This window comes from Drosophila obscura, unplaced genomic scaffold, assembly GCF_018151105.1.
Source record: "Drosophila obscura isolate BZ-5 IFL unplaced genomic scaffold, ASM1815110v1 contig_4, whole genome shotgun sequence".
NCBI classification, from domain to species: Eukaryota; Metazoa; Arthropoda; class Insecta; order Diptera; family Drosophilidae; genus Drosophila; species Drosophila obscura.
The window spans coordinates 4,410,282-4,428,642 of record NW_024542828.1 but is presented as its reverse complement, the minus strand read 5'-3'; the positions used below and the strand labels follow the sequence as shown (position 1 = coordinate 4,428,642).

At 40.8% G+C, this 18,361-nt stretch overlaps 3 protein-coding genes across 4 annotated transcripts; 2 read left to right on the top strand and 1 right to left on the bottom strand.

Moving 5' to 3' along the window:
* Positions 1-541: 541 nt before the first annotated feature.
* On the top strand, positions 542-3,083 carry LOC111072146 (facilitated trehalose transporter Tret1-like). The gene is made up of 7 exons (XM_022363824.2): positions 542-717; positions 784-901; positions 964-1,075; positions 1,154-1,284; positions 1,563-1,915; positions 1,991-2,403; positions 2,463-3,083. The coding sequence occupies exons 1-7, from the start codon at positions 636-638 to the stop codon at positions 2,658-2,660; spliced, it is 1,407 nt and encodes a 468-aa protein (XP_022219516.2). The 5' UTR covers positions 542-635; the 3' UTR covers positions 2,661-3,083.
* Positions 3,084-8,773: 5,690 nt separating this feature from the next.
* On the top strand, positions 8,774-9,868 carry LOC111072088. Of its 2 annotated transcripts, none has more exons than XM_022363735.2 (2): positions 8,774-9,522; positions 9,588-9,868. In XM_022363735.2, the coding sequence occupies exons 1-2, from the start codon at positions 9,036-9,038 to the stop codon at positions 9,608-9,610; spliced, it is 510 nt and encodes a 169-aa protein (XP_022219427.2). In that variant the 5' UTR covers positions 8,774-9,035; the 3' UTR covers positions 9,611-9,868. The 2 variants fall into 2 exon arrangements, with proteins under 2 accessions (XP_022219427.2, XP_022219419.2); XM_022363727.2 differs by having other exon boundaries at positions 9,578-9,868.
* A 4,248-nt stretch (positions 9,869-14,116) lies between these two features.
* On the bottom strand, positions 14,117-16,674 carry LOC111073990. Its single transcript, XM_022366598.2, has 7 exons — positions 16,316-16,674; positions 15,949-16,256; positions 15,333-15,895; positions 15,125-15,271; positions 14,958-15,068; positions 14,740-14,897; positions 14,117-14,686 (listed from the first exon to the last, which is right to left on the bottom strand). The coding sequence occupies exons 1-7, from the start codon at positions 16,524-16,526 to the stop codon at positions 14,400-14,402; spliced, it is 1,785 nt and encodes a 594-aa protein (XP_022222290.1). The 5' UTR covers positions 16,527-16,674; the 3' UTR covers positions 14,117-14,399.
* Positions 16,675-18,361: the final 1,687 nt, after the last annotated feature.

The window sequence follows — 18,361 nt, the reverse complement described above, 5'->3', positions numbered from 1 at the left end:
AATTTTAATTGCATTTGAAAGTTGTATAAAGCCAATACAAAATGTTTATTGTCGAACACGCAAGTTCTCTCTCTCTCTCTGTGACGCTTTAAAAGTGAAAACTAAATGACTTTGTCTACTATATGTAAAAGCAAACAAAACCCCTTAATACAATAAAAGCCCCACTGCTTAAGCTGATTAGTTTTACAACTTTATGACCCTCAAACAATGACTCTGCTCATCTGTGCTTAAATGCAGTCAAAGGCTCTTTAAATTTACTCATTCTTATCAAAAACAGAACATAGTTCAGTCTAGCTATTAAAATTGGACCAAAAATCATGAGTTTTACTTAATATAGGTAAATTTTCGCCTTTTAGACCTTCTCCAAGGCAATGTGTAGTGTATTAATCAGCATGCAACAGCTTTGAGTAGGCTAGCGGCCTACAATCTAATCTTGAATAATTTTATAATCATTATAAGAGTGTTAAGAGCACCCAAAGCGATTGAGGGGGTACATATCTGGACGTGATTTCCACTACAAAAGCGTCTGCAACCCGCTGTGGTAGCTCTCAGTAGGCAAACGGCAGCCAAACCAAGTACATTCCCATTCCAAAAATTTAAGTGTAGTGTTAGAATATTTTAAGAACACATACAAGATGGTTTTCGAGCCGAGTCAAACGCAGAAATTGAGTATATTTAGTGCGCGCTATCGATGGCAATTTATTGCCACAATGACGGGTGGGTAATCCATTTCGGTGTTCTAGTTAAAACATGCACTAATCAATTACCAACTATAAACCTTAGTGCACATCATGACGCTGACACATGGCCTTGCGGTGGGCTGGCTGTCACCAACGTTGAGGCTTTTGGGCTCCGAGAATAGTCCACTGGGAACACCATTGACCATTGTTCAGGCCTCTTGGTATGTGGATTACTATAAACCAAAGAGAATTCCATTCTAAATAGTATTAAATTCTGTTATAGGGTTGGCTCTTTAATTGGTCTGGGCTCTCTCACGGGCAATATAATCTTTGGCTTGCTACTCGATCGTATAGGAAGAAAAATGTGCATGTACATTCTGGCAATACCCAATATGGTACGACGAGGCAGATAAAGCACTATCTAAAGGGGTTTCCTCAAGGTCTGATTCACTTTTATTTTGGTTTCTTTTTAGGCATATTGGGTCCTTATCTACACAGCCCAAGACGTGACATATCTATATGCGGGCCGCTTTCTGGCTGGCATGTCAGGCGGCGGTGTTTATGTTGTCCTACCAATTTATATTGCAGAAATCGCCGACAATGGGTAAGTGGGGCAGAAGTGTGCCCAAGAGCGAATTTAAAATATGATTTAGTGTTAAACATTGACTGTTGATTAGTTCAAGTATTACGTGCAGACGATAAAGAATTCACTTTCCAAGAATATCGCTACTCGTTTGTCTACTTCAAGTGATTAGATTTAAGTACTTCGGTGAATTACTTCCCATTTGTGTATATGAAAAATATGGAAATGCCCATGGAGGGATTATTCTATTATAAATTGGTTTAGAGTGCTGAAATCACATTTACAATCTGTCTTTTCAGCGTTCGTGGTGCTCTATCATCCATGGCCATGATGTACGTTAGCATGGGTATGATGATAGGCTTTGCATTGGCCTCCTATCTCTCGTACTATGTGATGCCTTGCATTATCATTGCCTTGCCTGTGATATTTATGCTGTCAGTCATTGGACTTCGCGAGACGCCACAATATCTGCTGAAGCATGGTCGTGATGGGGAAGCGGAGAGATCTTACTACTTCTACAAGAACCTCACGCCACCAGACGCCAGCGATAAGGAGGCGTCACAGCATGATGCAGCCAAAATGGAATTTGACACGTTCCGTCTCCAAGTTCTCAGTGGCGGCGTCACACAGAGCATTACCTGGAGAGATTTCTGTGAGTGGAGATTATCTCTGAATTTATGGAACAGACTCCGCTGAACATCCGCTCATGCCCAACTATCTTTTGCAGTCAATGTGCCTACCGTGAAGATCTTCGGACTCATCTTTGTGCTGATTATCTGCAATCAGTTGTCGGGCAGCTTCGCCATCTTCAACTACACATCGCACATCTTTGCGGAGTTGGGCAACAAATTGGATCCGAATACCTGCACCATTGTGGTGGGAGCTGCCCAACTGTTTGGCATACTCTGTGCCGTTGTCCTGGTGGATCGCCTCGGACGTCGTGTGCTGCTACTCACATCGATGGCTGGCATGGGTCTGGGCGAGCTGGCCATTGCTCTGCTGAAGATTTGCTGCTCGCCGGAGTTTCTGGAAGAGAACGGCTGGCTGCCATTGGTGGTGATGTGCTTCGTGGCAGTCATTGCATCCGTGGGTGTTATAGCCCTGATCTTTATCATCATCATTGAGCTGCTGCCAGCAAAGGTAGGCTACAGATTGGACTCTAAAGACTCGGGGGTACTGACATATAATCCTCTTTGCAGATCCGCTCCATTGGCACCTCTCTGAGCATGGCCACCTTCAGTGCGTTCATCTTTATATCGCTGAAGATCTATCCCACCATGATTTACGATGAGGGCCTGCCCGCCACCATGTTCATGTCGTCGGGCATGTGCCTGTTTGGTTTCATTGTCTTGGGACTCTATCTGCCGGAGACCAAAGGCCGCCTCATGACGCACTGATGCCGATTGTTTGTCGTGTGAAAATCAATGATGTCTCTACATCAAACCTCCGGCCACGCCAAAACTCTTTGCTTGCCGCCTGCCTGCCTGCCTGCCTTTGTGTTGCGAATTCCATTGATTGCATAAGGGACTCGACAATTTGTGGCTGCTCATCCTGAACTCTTGAACTTAATTCAATTTTTGGAGTACTGCGCTGTGGTTGGGTTTGATTTGGTTTTGCTGTTTGTCTGCTGGGGATCATCTGGGGAATAGAAATTTAATTTTGTTAGGGAGAAAGTCTCTCAGGTCGGGTCGGGTCTGTGATCTTGTGATTGATATGAGCTCAAACTGTAAGTGAAATAGGTCTAAGTAGGTTATTAATATTAGTTTATTGAATTACGTATAATAAATCAATGAAATCCAAGCAATGCTTTCATCCTCAAACCCCAACTTGGATAGCTGGAAAATCTTTGGGGGAAAACTTACTCTTTCCCTGTCTGTTTTTCCCTGCGTTGGGGCAGAATTAATGAACTCGCAAAGTCGTAGAAGATAAAAGCCAGTCCGAAAGCCCCAAACAAACATTCAAACAATGACTTATAAATTCACCAACAATAAAAATTACTTTTCTGCATTTTCAGCGCAAATTAAACAGCGGCAAGGGAAGCTCAAAAGAAAAGAAAATTTGATCTTTCTGACAGGACACACAAATCTCAGATCTCTCTCAGATATCCAGACAGACAAAGCAGCAGAGACTTAAAAATGGGCCACAAAAGTCCACAAAGGCACAGACAAATAAATGCTCACATTTTGTGAGCTGGAGAAGAGCTCTTATTTCGGGAGCAGCTGCTCCCCACGTCCAGCCAGCCATCCGTCCATCCACTTAACCGAAAAAGAGGTTGCATCAAAATGCAATTTCATAATTTTCACACGTTTTTCTGTCACTCTGGAAAATGGGAACTGGGGCTCTCTGGCCCTCTGCTGACAAGCGGAAATTTGTAACAATTTTTCCATTTTTAGCTGCACTTTGTTAAGTGCAAATGCAGAGACGACTACTGCAATTAGCTGTTTTCTGATTATCAACTGATAAATACATATCTGGATGACTTGTCGGAAGTGGTGGTGCCCCAGGGCATCATCATCAGCATCATGTGTGTGTGTGTGGCCCCCACTGTTGCAACCGCTCCCAAAAAAAAAACAGCCCAAGAGCCCAAAACAATTGTGGCTAATGCGATCCAGCGATTGCTCTTTGTTACGATTACGAGCATTTGATTTGTGGCTGCAGGGAATCCAATTGTTTGCCTTTGATTTGTTGAAAGAAAGCTGCAGCCATATCCATTGTATGCTGCCCTCATGCTGGGATGACGATTAATACGCAATTTTCTATATCAAAGCAAAATGTCATTCGACAGTAGACCAGTTGGAGTCGCACACGGTAGCAATTCCAAATCCCATATTTCGAGACCAGACCCCATAATTTACAATTAGCGCTGTGTGTGTGCCGCCACTCACCCAGTGATCTCCATTGATAACATTTAGCGGGGATGACAAGAGAAATTGTTTCTCGATTTTATTTATTTGTGTCATTGCAAATATTGATTTCATATTTTCTTCATTTGTTGCAATGCTTTCGAGTTTGCTATTGTTTGCAAATCGATTTCGGTAATTGTAAAAAATGTATTTCAAATATTGATCTGCTCTAATTTTGTGAATGGGTGAATGGTGGTATTGCTGGTGCTGGGTTACCGAATTCCGCGTTTTCAATTCATCAAAAAATATTATACAATCCGTTAGCTGTGGGGCATACAACACGATCGAATGAGTTGGTTCTTTTTTTTATTCGGAGAAGAGTTTGCATAACGAAAACTATCTTTCAAAGTTGACTGAACTTTTAGCAAAATAGTCGAAGACTTAATTTATACATCCACCAAACCAATTGATTTGCATTTTAGGCATGCTTCAACATTCAGCATATATAAACATAAATGCTTAAATATGTATATTCAAATAGAAACCTGACTTTTGGTGTGAAAATTTTAAGATAAACGAGAGATGAAACACAAGTCTTGACAGCAGAAGCTACCGTTAGCCCACAGGGGAGACTGGAAAAATCTCCCATGCACACATATATTAGCCATGATTAATTGAAAGGTCAACTGGCCTGGCCGCCAGAGAAGTGCGTGAAGTGCTGGCCATAAAGATATCAAAACCTGAAAATGCACACAAAAATTATTTGCGTCTCTTCTGAAAATCGTATTCATATAATTGGAATGGCCTTCAAATGTAGCAAAAGTAATGGCCAAAAGGATCCAAAACGGGTTGCCGAACAATTTATAAAAATTAGACAAAGAATTGCATAAAATATTAAACTTTAATTAGCGGCAACGGCAACCGTCAGTGAAGCATTTGTAAAACGTCTGCCAATAATATAATTAATAAGTAGGTAGAAGTCAGGCACACCACAAAAAGGTCATTAAGTCGACCTCAACTCGTGGAAGACATCATTTTTTACATAGAACAACAACGCGATAGAAGTGCTTTTCGCCATGAATTATAAATTTATGCTAGAACATTAATTTAAAGACTCTGGGTTGAAATTTCGCCACACAGCCCAGAAGATTTATGAAATCCAACGAGACATGGCATAAAATTAGCCAAAAGAATGGTCAAATGTGTGGATGTGAATGGCTGCTGTGCTGTGGCGAGGGCAAAAGCACCATTTGGCAGAGGAAACCTTTCTATTTTCTATAAGACTAATTTATGTTGCCACTGACAGCTTTATTTCTATAATTATTATGTAAGAAGGCAACAGAAGAAAACCTATTAATATGGAATTAACAAAGTTCTTTCGAATATAAAAAGCGCAAACGAACAACTGACGCAAGAGTCTTTTTGCATCTAAAAGATTACACAACTTCTGCGCATAACTTTTGCCTGTTTTCTATTCTTAAAGATGAGGTAAAAGTTCTTCTGCAAAAGATTATTGAAAGAGAAAGAATAATCTGGAAGAAAAGGTTCTTCTTTGAATAAATATTTTCGCTTCTTTCCAAAAGATTTTGTTGAAGCATTAAAGTTTCTAGAAGTGAGAGAAAAAGTTATCTTATGATTAATTGAAGGGTAGAGTAGAGAACTTTCCTTGGTTGGTTTGCGTGTTGGTGAAAGTGCCAAGGCGAGAGTTGTATTAAAAGTGAATTTCTCTAAGCCTAAGTCCAAGCTTTTTTCACTCTTTCAGGAAGCATCTATTGCAAAAATTCAAATCACGCCAATCTGTTAAAGGGAATTGCAAAACCGCCAGTGTTAAACCGCCAGACAGGTGTTTGTTTAGAGAAAAGGTTTAACTTTTTTTTTATTTATTTTTTTTTTGCCTTGCTTTTCCTGTCAGCTAATTTCCCTGACGTCTGTGTGGGGTCTCTGTGTCTGCCGTTGAAGGCTGCCGCCAGCTGTCATTGGATTCGCCTGGCCTGGCCTGGCTTGGGGGCATTGCATATTGCTCCTTAAAAGGGTATAGTACTGGCAGTTCTGGAAGTGCACCTCATTGACAACATTGACTTGGATTGGATGCAATTATGTTGAGTGCATGTTTAGCTTTTATTTTTTTGTTTCGCCTTTTCGCTTTTTTTTTGTGTGGTAGTTGATGTTGTGGCAAGTTGTTGTAAATTTGGTTATAAAACAAACACAAATGACATTATTCGCACGAAAGGCAGGCAGGCTGCAGGATGGCAGCTGTTGTCGCACGACTTTCCTTAGCTTCTTCGGCAGAGGCAACCAAACCACTCCTGCACCGCCAGTACCACCAGCACTCCAACTCCTACCAACAATCAATTCGACAGCAGCGACGACGACATTTGCGCAGGCGCTCAGTCGCTCAGTCGCACAGGCGCCTTTTGTTGCGCTTCAACTTCCGGAAATCACGTTGTAATGTTGGGATTTTTCTTAGCTTTTCTTTGCTTTTGTTAAGCCAAGGAATGGAATGGGTCAGAGGCACAGAGGCAAAAGAAATGTGCACGCGAGCAAAATTACAAAATGCTCAACAGTTAACATAAAATTTGTTTGCTTAAAGTTGTTAAATTTTTTCAATTATGCAAAAATAAAATTTTAACACAATCTTGTGGTGGCGTCGACTGATGGTGGGTGAAATGAAGACATGAAGACACGACAGACCAAAAAAAAAACAAAAGTAGTTTGGAGATGAGAGTACATTTTCGAGGGGTTATGAAATTGGCCAGCTAGCCATTCACCTAGGAAAAGGGTCGGTATGGACGGGGAAAATGGGAATACCCCGAAATGGTGTATACACAACCAATAGATTTTCGTGAAAATCCCCAATTTTTAGTCATGTCTCAGCACTTTTTCATAGTTCTTTTTTAGTTGATTTCACTCAGAAATCTTCACAGTCAATCAAAAGTTAATAGGATTCTTCTACATGGCAGATAGATACTCCGCCGAATAATCGACTGTCTAATGCGAATTTAATTGATGGCCAAACTACCGAAAAATCATTGTAAAATGCCTCGCACGCCAAATTGACACCTTGTCGAGGGCACTGGCACTCCCAATATCCCCCCATAGAGCGGCGGATCTCTAATGTCAGACAAAAAAAAAAAAAAACAGTCTGCGGGCCTCATCCGTGCCACCTAAATCATAGCAGAGAAGAGCCAAACCGAACCGTAGACTGCAATTTGAAAAAAAAATTCTTTTGATTTATATGTACGAAGACACCGAAATGGCCTTCCCAAGTGGCAATCAATTCTGGGCTGCCGAGCCAAAGCCACAACTAGATTTGGAGCTTAAGCGAGAGCCAGACTGAGGCTGAGACCCAAAGACTCAGAGACTCATAGCCAGAGGCATGGAACCCCCGTCTGCACGTGTTGACTCCCAAGTTAAAGTCGATGATTTAACTCGACTCGTTACCTCTCAACGCCATTTGACCCCGCAGCAATTGTGTGGTAGCCACGTTTCCTCGACAGTCGAGACTCCAGTTCACCCGCTTGGGCCTATTCATTTCTTTGGTTATCAAAAAGCCAACGATCTCCACAATATGTTTTCTATATGCCTCATTTTCTGCACAAATCGCTTGACCTTAAGCGTTTGCTTGTAATTTATTTGTCGTTGTCGTAATTTCCCACACAGACACATAAACACAAACACAACTCTGTCTGTTTCGTTTCGTTTCTTTCTTCTCTTAGAAGCTGTTAACTGTATTACGTTGATTTTTCACTAGTTTTCACGGGGGAAGAGGCTGGGGGCTGGGGGCTGCGACTGCTTTTGTAGGTTATTGTGCCTGGTTATGTAATGTCTCCGACGCCGCTTTGCCATTGTTGGATTTTGCCCTGAGCTTTAGGTTTTTCTTTCTTTAGCTTTAGGGGGAGTCAGATATCACAGTGAGAGAGAGAGAGAGTGGGGGGATGGAGAGGGTCGGGTCTTATCAGTACACAAGGTAAATTTACCAGGCAGAGGGATTGTATAACGCAGTAGCTGGCTGGCGGGGCATTTAATTGATTGTAAGCCACAGATTGGAGGAAATCGAATTTATTAATCTACAATTGCATTGCTTAATTTTCATTAATCATTGCTCATTTATATAATATACGTATACGTATATACCCCCTGTCCCTAATCAAATTACAGTCCCATGCATCGTCTCCATCATGTATAACGCTTCCTGACTAATGAAGTGCCAGTGCCAGTGCCCGAGTCAGAGTCAGTTTCTGTCTCTCGGGGGAAACATCTTCATTAGCACTGACTGACTGAGTGATGTGTATGGCCAGAGAAGAGATGTGTTGAGGCCTTCACCAAAAGGGAAGAAATGTGTTGAAGCTCCTACAACATGGAAGAAATGTGAGGAGAGAGTCGTCGTCGAAGCCCCTAGGTGCAAATGGATAAATGCGCTAAAGAGTCGAGTCTCCCCCTACGACTTTGCCGCCCATTTAAGTGTCCAATAATTCAATCACATCCAACGCCATGTTGATGGGCACCAAAGTGCTGTTAAAGAGTTTCAATTACACCAATTTCCAATCGACTTTGGGAAAGTTGAGAGCCCATCATGAGAAAAGCTAAATCAAAGCAGGCCCTGAAGCACTTACAATTTCTTTGATAAATATTTAGTAGGCCAGGATTTTTGTAAATACATTTTCCAGTCATTCAATTTGGTTCGTCGAGCCAGTCAACAATCTTTCGGTCTTAAAATTTTTGTTTGGAAACAAACAAAATTTCGGTAAAATATGAAAATCGAAATTTAAATTTAAAAGCAAACTGAAAACTAAATCGTAAAAACTATTTTGAGTTGTTTCTAGTTGAGAACGTATTAAGGAATACAAAACTATACAAAACTTTCAAAAAAAATTAAATACTTTCAAAAATTCCTTCTTCTTTTGGCGAAGATCAAAATTCAACTGCTCAATGGATCTTTCGAAGGCCGAAAGGCAAACTCCCGAAGAGGACAATAGGCAAAGCGGCGCGGACTATGTCAAGGGACTCCTTCAGGACTTTCTGTTCTTCCTGGTCCTCATATTTGCGGCTCTGCTCATCGGCTGGGGCATCTTCTTTGTGCTGGACGATGGCGGCGAGTGGAAACATGTGGTGCGGGCTCTCAATGGTTCGGAGATAACACTTCAGGAGCCAACGACGGTAGCAGCGCGTCCCTGCTATCGCGCCCGCCATTGGATTCAGCTGTATCTCATTCGCAATAAGAAGCCGCAGGAAGAACAGCCACAGCCACAGCCATACCCGCACACAGAAATGGCAGATCAACCGTACCCACCAGAGCCGGAAATGCAGTATTTCGATCCGGACGCAAAAACGAAGATGACACAAGTAGAGGATCGTTCCAATATTTATGCGGATGCCGCCAATCAAGTGCAACGGACGCCATCGACCAGAGTAATGGGTGAGTAAACCATTTGTAGTCCCGCATCAATATTGAGCCTTCAAAACTTTTGTAGATGTTTTTAGGCGATACCTACAAGATCGACTAGCTGAAGACTAAGTTCTAAGTTCCAAGTTATAAGCTATTGGGTATACTAGCAATTGATTTGTTCCAGAGTAAGGAAGCGCCGCGAAATGTGAGAGAAGGCAAATTCTGGATACACAAAATATACACAAAGAAATACACTGAAGGAACTATAAAACACAGTCCCACCATCAGTTACTTTGTCATCAAGAACTAGTGGTGCAAACTTTTTTTTACACAGAGGTCAACCAAGCTAGTGTAATAATAAATTTAAATATTGAAATAATTTTTGTTTTCTTTGCTCCAAAATATTATTCACACGGACATTAACACCAGCCACTTCCTTATATCATGGAAATGAAGCCATTGTCAGAGCTGGTAATTCCTTCAAGTACTTTGAACGGAGGGAACCTTTCAATTATTTTTGCGAGAACTTTTAACTGATTCACGACTTGATGGCTCCTCAATGCTGAAGGCACCCGAAATTCTGGTATCTCGGATCTCGAAAATTGTAGATCGGCGTGTAAGTGTTAGTTGGAGCGAAGGGGGGTAGGTCTGTGATAGGCATCTTCACAAGATGCCAAAGCAAAAGAAAAACAAAAAGCCACAAAACAGAAGTTGCGCATGCGCATGATGATTTAATTGAGGCATTGAGAGAGACGCCGCAGCGTGTCCAAAGGCAAACCAAATGAAATGAAGTGTATAATGTTTTGCCTAACTGAACAATTGCAGTAAGGCCTGAAGGGCAACTAGAGGGTGGGGCATGGCATGGGCATGGGCATGCCTCTAAGGTTGTCTAAGGTCGAGCCATGTTCTCTGATAACTGCAACTGCAGCAGCTGCTTCTCGTATAATTATATAGAGATAAGCATAAGGAACATTTGCATAGCAGCACACCAACCAGCAGCAGCTGGCATAGAACTTAGAACTAGGCAAACAATTGCATAATTACAATATTCCTAACACAAAGCAATGATAGTTCTTGCTTTTTCGGCATTTGTTTTGCCATTGGCATGTGGGCGTTGTAAGCTTTTGTCTTTTTTAGAAAATTAATTAAAATAATCTGTTATTATGCTGACACTCTTTCACAGCGCAAAGCTCTTGAGAAATCCATATTTATAGAGAGTGATTTCAAAACCCACAAAAGCCGCAGACTTAATGGCATCGCAACACGAAACATTTTGCCGACACTCAGTGGAAGAGTGGAAGAGAAGTTCTGCTTATCTGTGATTTTCTATTGGATTGAATATTTATGAAGCTCATTTAATTAGAAAGATGACATTATTACAGTGTGCATGCCACGTAAATTTACAGTTCGGCAGTTGGTCCTAAAAGTCTTCAAAGAACAGTGGGAAAGTTACCAATCGCCGACAAACTTGTTCTACACTTAGAACCGAAACGAGTTTTCTGTTCAAGTCTTTTGTGTTTCTTTTATTTGCTATTCTTTGGCTTTGGCTACGCTTTTGGTTGCGTGTTTGATATTTTCATTTACTCTTATAAATTGCATAATCTTGAATGATTTGATGTGTATTAATTTAACGTCTCTGTGTGTGCCTATTGTGTTGTGGCTTTTGCCAGTGACACAGATTTATTTATAAAACTTTTGTTCTGAAGCCGGTCTCTGGGCCAGAGAAATGGGTGTGAAAGACTGGGGTGATATAATAGCCCAAATTGGCCATGAATTCAATATCATCCCCAATTAATTGTGAAGAGATTTATCTGGAGCAAAACCAATTTATATAATATATTGTATAATTTCTGTAGAAGCATTGACAATTGGTGCAGCTTTAGTTAATGATTGTTGTTGTTGTTGTTGGCCCCCTGTTGAGGCAACATGTTAGGAAATTGTCTACGCACCCATTGACCGAAGACAAAACGTTCGGAGCCCTAAAAGAAATTACCAATTGCATGGGGATCGATGAATGGGATGGTATGGGGATGGATGGTTCGCTGCTTCGGATGTTAACTCTTACATGTGTACTCAATTTGAGGGTCTCTTTCTCTTTGTCGTTTTTCCTTTGGCAATTAAATAAAACATGTTGAAATTTTGCAATGGATACTCTCGTATGTACTGCTGACTGGCTTCTCCTTCTCCTGCTGCTGCCGCTGCTTATATAACCATATGTAAATTATCCCAGCAAATGAAGAAGAAATATGGCTGAGATCATGCGCTTTGCAAGGAACACACCTTAAAAAAGCGATGGAAAAAAGGGAACTACTGCCAGTCCCGTCCCATGTCCGTGCTACTGTCCATTCCAGGCAAAGTTTGAAGTCAGAGAGTCAGGCCCCAAAGAGACCCCAAAGCCTCTGCCATAGCTGGACTGCAATTGAAGCCCAGCCATAGCCATTGACAAGATAATTTCCTGGGGGTGCTCCATGTAATGGCCAGTAAATCCTACATTAAATACCCTTTCATACAAGGAACTCTTAGTCATACAAAGAAACTATTAATTTGGAAATTAAATTAATGCAGACTTTCTTTGCATCTAACATTCTCTTAGGCATTCAAAATACACTTTAACTTTGGGTTAGAGCATTCAAATATCGTTAGGGCCAGTCGACAACCTTCCTTCCTGCTTCTCCCTGTAGTTCGTCTTCGTTTTACAAATTGTACGAGCAAAAAAAATGGCAAAGAAAAGAAAAACCTTTGGCCACGACTCGGGCCAGCAGAAAACGGCTCACAGAAATTGGCTAGTTTCGCAGACCGCGTTAACTTGACTGACTACCAATTGTTGTTGCCACGACTGTTGGATCGGAGTGCTGGATGCTGGATGTTGGATGTTGGGATACTGGATGGATGCCGGGGCTACTCCACGAATTATTTCAAACACAAACTGCCGCCAACAACCCAAGAAGGTTCATAATTATTAAGCGAACGTTTGTGGCTGCTGCTGCTGCCGCTGTTGCTGCTGGTGGGCTGTGGCTTCTTGAAATGTTGCAACTTGCAACCGTTTGAGCGATGACTACAGGAACTGCAACAGCAGCAGCTCCAGCTCCAGCTTCATCGTTGGTTTTCAGGGCAAGAGTGCAAAGTGGCGGGTTAAATAGGTTTTGACTACTCGACAGACAGTTAAAAGCTGCAATGGCAATTGCATTTGTTTCGGTTATGAAGATTAACGATGGTCAAATGAGGCATGGCATTCGCTTTTGGCTCCTGTAAAATAAAGACGCCCCTGACTTTCCAACAGACATTATTTTTTGATAATTAACCAACCTATTTTTGTATGCAGCCGCAGCCACAGCAACCCCCATAACAAATTCATCTTTTTTGGATCGGAACCATAATTAGATTCGTTGGTCAATTGGATTAATTAATTTACGATATTTCCGTGATCATGTGATTAATTATAATCTGTTGATGAATGTATTTTTAATCGAACCATACAGGAAAGAGCATAAATTATGCAATAAATTTAAAGAACTCCACAAATACATCTCCTAGCCCACATTTGAACATTAAATTAAACCATTTAATCTTCTTCATTTTATTTACACAACAAATCAGCCACAAGCAAATGAATCAAAATATTTGTAACACATTTTATTGTTATGCCTTTAATTCGCAAAGTGTTGAAAGTTGACCACAAAATTAACTTTTAAGGGCAGACCCCCGAAAATATCATCACCCAAACACTACCAGTCGGTGGCTAATTTGTCTACCAAGGAAACCACATGAATCCGAGTATGTTCGAGTGAATGCGAGTGTGGATGATATGAATAAACATGGCGGGGAGGCAGACACGAGTGTAATGTAAGGCTTGCATAACCCTCATTTGTGAGTGGCTTATGGAGAGGCTCGCGTGCTCCCGTGCCCAGGTTTTTCGGTGGCTGCGGCGGCGGCGTGATATCGTGTACGCTGATATAACCATACAGATAGATAGGAAAACAGGTAGGGAACAGGTAAATACGAATGTATGTATGCATTAAGATTGAACTGAAAACGTGTGTGCACTCCTCTGGCTCTGACAGTAAATGAAACCCATCTCCAGTCAAAACTTCCATTTTTGGTGGCAGTGATGATTTTTCATCCATCGTCAGTCGAATAAAGTTGTAACATTTTTATGACAACGATTGACCTTTTTGTGTGCGGCATGAATGGATGGGATGATGATCGAGCACAGAGAGGAAGTGGCTTTAGCTTTAGCTGTGGAGTGGCCAGGAAATGATTAATGGGCTATTGATGCATTCGAATGCGGAATAATTGATAGAAGGTTAGCCTCCAAAAACTCCCAACAAATTTATCTCAGTCCCATCATCACACTTTTGGCCAACAGCAAGCACACAAATCAAACTGAGAAAAGCCAGCTCAACAGAGAGAAAAAGAAAACTCCAGCCACCCCACCAATTATGTGATGTGGCAATGGAACAATAATTCTTCCTAGCCATTATTTCTACGGTTGGCAACAGCCAAACAAGAGCTACCGAAACTGCAGGGCGTCGTCGCCGTCGTCGTCGTCAAAAGGCAAAAGTTGAAGCAATCCGATCCGAAACGACCCAAAGAGATCCCCAGGTGAAGCAAACGTTTGCAGCAATTTCAGATCAATTATATGAAGGCGCTTCCATTGTTCGGCTCACGATTTATTCATTTTTTTTTTTTTTTTTGTTGGTGCGCTGCTATTTATTATGGCCAAAAAGAAGACAACAATTATGAGAAATGGATTTGCATTTTTTCCGTCAGGACACAGAAATATTTTAAATTTTGAAGGCACTTTCATTTACTTAGCAAAATTTGGAGCAACTGATTTTTGTACTACTTTAAATTTCTATCTTTTTAGCAAAAAAAAAAAAACAATTAAATAAAAATAAAAACTAATTCTATTCATCACGCTTGGATAATTCCTCCACAAGCTTGGCACTTTGGGCCTTGATCTGTTTGCGATTGGGTACATTGGCCATCGTTTTGTTCTCCTGCAGCAGATCCTCCTCGGGCACGGCCTGTTGCTGCTCATCATTATCAATGGGCTCGAACATATCGAGGCTGGCAAGGAAATCGGCATGATATTCCTCAACATTACGCTTGATGGTGGTAGGGCGTAGCTCCACAGTGTAGCCCTTCATTAATTTATAGACCTTACGCTTCACCATGTGCATGATGTTGTCGACTGTAAGGAGTTCGTATAGAATAGAATTTAGCTAATGTTATTCTTCACTCAACTGTTCTCCTCGTAGAGCTCTGGTGCTGCGGCCCTCATGTTGAGCATTTCAAATTTAAGCAGCGGCAACTTCAAGTAGGAATTGGGATACTGTGCACGAATCAATTTGGGCTGACGATCCACATGACGCAGTATTTCCACTAGATTCCAAATTGTCAATCTATTAAGCCATTAATATTAATTCATAAGTGATATCCTATAAAGGTCGCTGCTAACTTACCTTAGCAACACATAAGCATCTGCACGATTCTTGAGATGCTGCAGTGTATCCTGCTCGAATTCCTCATCTTTACGGAGCATTTTCTTCAAGTCCTTGATGCGCTCCAGGCGGCTATAGATATGGCAATGATTAGAATATGATCTCACTTTACTTTAAAAATCACCTACTTGATTTCTTCTTCAGAAAGATTATTGACCAGCACACCCTTGAGGACGCTGGCACATTTCATTTTAGTTTCCAGCATTTCGTGGGCCAGCATATCGTTGACTATCATGCGATGCAACTTGTCATTGTTGTCCACTTGGCTCTTCATTCTGGAAAATGGGGAAACGTTAAATCCCCTTTCTGGGAGGGGATTTCCATTTAATTCTTTACCTCGGATATATTTCCTTGGCCTGAGAGCACAGTGTCACAAACTTCACCTCTTTGATGGTCTTCTCAATCGATTTCAGTTCCAATTTGAGTACCATCATGCTCTGTGTCTCTCGCACATAACGTTTCAAATTCGCGGTGAGCGGTGCCTCCTCCTTGACCTTCGTGTGTACTACAGAGCCGGCCATTGGCGGCTTCTTCAGAGAGGCCAACATCTGTAGCTTCATTTGGAGATTCTTGCGGGACTTATCCTCCATGTGTCGGTACTCATCGTTGAGTTCCTTGAACTTTGATATGGCTGGCATTCCAAGATACAGTATATGCTTGATAAAATTGGATTGATCTTCCATATCACCGCTCAGGGAGCGCAAAATAGGCTCATAAAATATCTCATCATGTACCAGAACTTGTATCATTTTCTTATACGTATTATTGATGGTCTTTATGGCCTTGAGACGCACATTAGAGTTCTCGATTTTCTTGAGGAAAACCCGAGACTTGAGCTCTTCGTCTAATACAAATTCATTTTGATATTTGATGCGATTTTCCAGCACAGCGCGTTGGAGCTAAGGAAAATGTTTAATGGTGTTTTAGGATAACTTGAATGATGATGAAGTACCAGTAAGTCCCTGTAATGCTTCTTCAGTTGATCCAAACGAAACTCCAGACGATCTCGCTCCTTGCGCATCACAAAGGTCCGCTGATTGATATTGTCCACCACCAGATGGATAGGCATCTTCTGGTACAAGCGCTGCATGTCCTTGTGGTTGATCAGGAAATTCCGTATCTTGTGGGTATTATCATTGGTCAGAATATTCTGCAATTTTGTGCGTCCATCGCGACATTGCAGCTTTAGGCGTTTATTCTCGCGGAAATAACGCAAGCGATTGGCCTTCGATTCATGACTCTTGAAGACCAAGCGGCGTGCTAAAGGTCAGCCAAGGATACAGAGAATATATCAGAGGATCGTAATGAATGACACTTACTCAACAAGTCGGTCATTCCCTTGAACTGCTCTGTCAGTGAATTGGGTGTCCAGCGTTCATCGACCATCACATGCTGGCGGACATAGGACATGCCAAAGAATCCATGGAAGCGCAGGGCACGCGGATGCACTGGCTTGGGGGCCAGGACATCCTTCTCCTTGTCACGACGTGGCCTATAGGCCAGTCCACGCTGGCGTAAAGTGCAAGGCATGACGAATGTATCTGTATCTCAAAAACACACACACGAATACCTAACGAGCAGGTGACGATTTCACGACGAACTATACACTTTAATGTAGCGAAATGCTTGAATTGAAGTTATAGATGAAAACTACTCAGATCTTTTTATTTTACACATTTATTTTGCACTAACATTTCATTTTTGTTTTTTTTTTAAGGTTGGTTTTGTTTTCAACATAAATTTTATACAATACACAATATATATATTTAATATCTATGTTTATCCGATGAGAATGTGTGTGTGTGTGTGCATATACGTGTACAGACCTAATTAGTTGTCAATTTCAATGAGAATTTACTTGAATAGAATTTTGAAGTTCTTGGTGTTTTTGCGAATGTATCAATAGGGTTCTTTTCTCGACTAATAGAAACACAACATTTTGATTGAAATATGTATAGCTCATAGGTAGAGATAGTACATGTATAATGCATACTCTAAAGATGCATTTCTAAGCTTAGGTTTTTTGGAAACTTTTCGCGTATTATATTTCATATTCTGCACCACTAGATGCTCCATTTTGAAGTTACATTATGTGGTCACAGTGTTCACATCATTTTGTTGTACCGGTACAGATGCATTAATGCTTCATGTACGACAAAGTAATATCTTTATGATTTATATATGTATATTATAGATCCATGCCATTACGCTGGATCACTAAGTGGTTTACATCATCTTTGTGGCGGGTAGCATGTAATGTTACGATATAATAATCAACTAATTGTAACACAACATTCATTGAAATATGAAGAGCTCATGGGTATATGGTTCTTTCTCTATTGCCTGGCCTATAGATACATTTTCTAAGCTTACTTTATTTGAAAACATTTCGCGTATTATATTTTCTATTCTGCTCACTAGATCTCCCATTTCGAAGGATCATTGAGTGGTCGCAGTGTTCACATCATTTTTGTGGGGGGTAGCCGTACAGGGGTACGATATAATAATTGTTGTAGTTTGTAAGTTAGTTAGATCCTAAGTATGAGTATAGTTTTAGCTCAAACACCAGCGTATAAATATTGTCATGAAACATTTATTTTTGTTTTGTTTTGTAATTTTCTGAGTTTCGATTTTTGTATGGGTTTTTATTTGTTTTTTTGTTTTGAGTGTATAATTTAGCTAAATTTACATTGATTCAGGGTGATTTTTGTTGCCTACTTACTGATTTTACATTTGCTTTAGCTTTAATGACAAAATATCATATATGATTGTTTGCTTTGAAATTTTATTGCATTTTGCGGTGCTGTATACTCGCCTTCATCCTCAACCTTTCCCTAATATCCCTAGAACCGGGCCAACATAGACGTAGATATTTATCCAAAAAAGAACAATTTTTGCTACAAAATATCTACAACCCCCAACGACATGTCTGACTTAAATTTGACAAAATTTTCCATGGATTTCAAATCTTCCTGTTCGAATCTCCCGAAATGTGGCATGTCTCCTTTTGGTTCCATATTTCGATGCAGATCAGGATCATATAGTATTATGTACTTTTGTGAGCAATGGGGAATTGCCTGTTGGACTTGTGCAAAAATATAGTCTACTTTTCAGCTCAAAACGTTGAGTATTTATACATTTGGTAAGTACACGCGTGTAAAAGCGATAGATACATATTTCAGCTTTAAAAAGATTTACTGATCCACTAAGAAAACGTAGAAGGTATGAAACTATCTTTCACGACACACATAAACTTTGGAAATGGCGATAGTAACGATAGGAAAGCGGATTGAAGAAACCTTTGGAATCATCAGAAAAACAATTACACACTGAATGGAGGTGGTGGGATAGATATAATGAGAGTT

Excerpts from the sequence above, each read along its gene's own strand:
- LOC111072146 (XM_022363824.2), top strand. The coding sequence starts at position 636 with ATGGTTTTCGAGCCGAGTCAAACGCAGAAATTGAGTATATTTAGTGCG. Across the intron at positions 1,285-1,562 it reads GCAGAAATCGCCGACAATGG|CGTTCGTGGTGCTCTATCAT; the intron begins GTAAGTGGGGCA and ends CTGTCTTTTCAG. Across the intron at positions 1,916-1,990 it reads CATTACCTGGAGAGATTTCT|TCAATGTGCCTACCGTGAAG; the intron begins GTGAGTGGAGAT and ends TATCTTTTGCAG.
- LOC111072088 (XM_022363727.2), top strand. The coding sequence starts at position 9,036 with ATGGATCTTTCGAAGGCCGAAAGGCAAACTCCCGAAGAGGACAATAGG. Across the intron at positions 9,523-9,577 it reads GCCATCGACCAGAGTAATGG|ATGTTTTTAGGCGATACCTA; the intron begins GTGAGTAAACCA and ends AAACTTTTGTAG.
- LOC111073990 (XM_022366598.2), bottom strand. The coding sequence starts at position 16,526 with ATGCCTTGCACTTTACGCCAGCGTGGACTGGCCTATAGGCCACGTCGT. Across the intron at positions 15,272-15,332 it reads GCCAAGGAAATATATCCGAG|AATGAAGAGCCAAGTGGACA; the intron begins GTAAAGAATTAA and ends CCCATTTTCCAG. Across the intron at positions 15,069-15,124 it reads CTTTCTGAAGAAGAAATCAA|CCGCCTGGAGCGCATCAAGG; the intron begins GTAGGTGATTTT and ends CCATATCTATAG.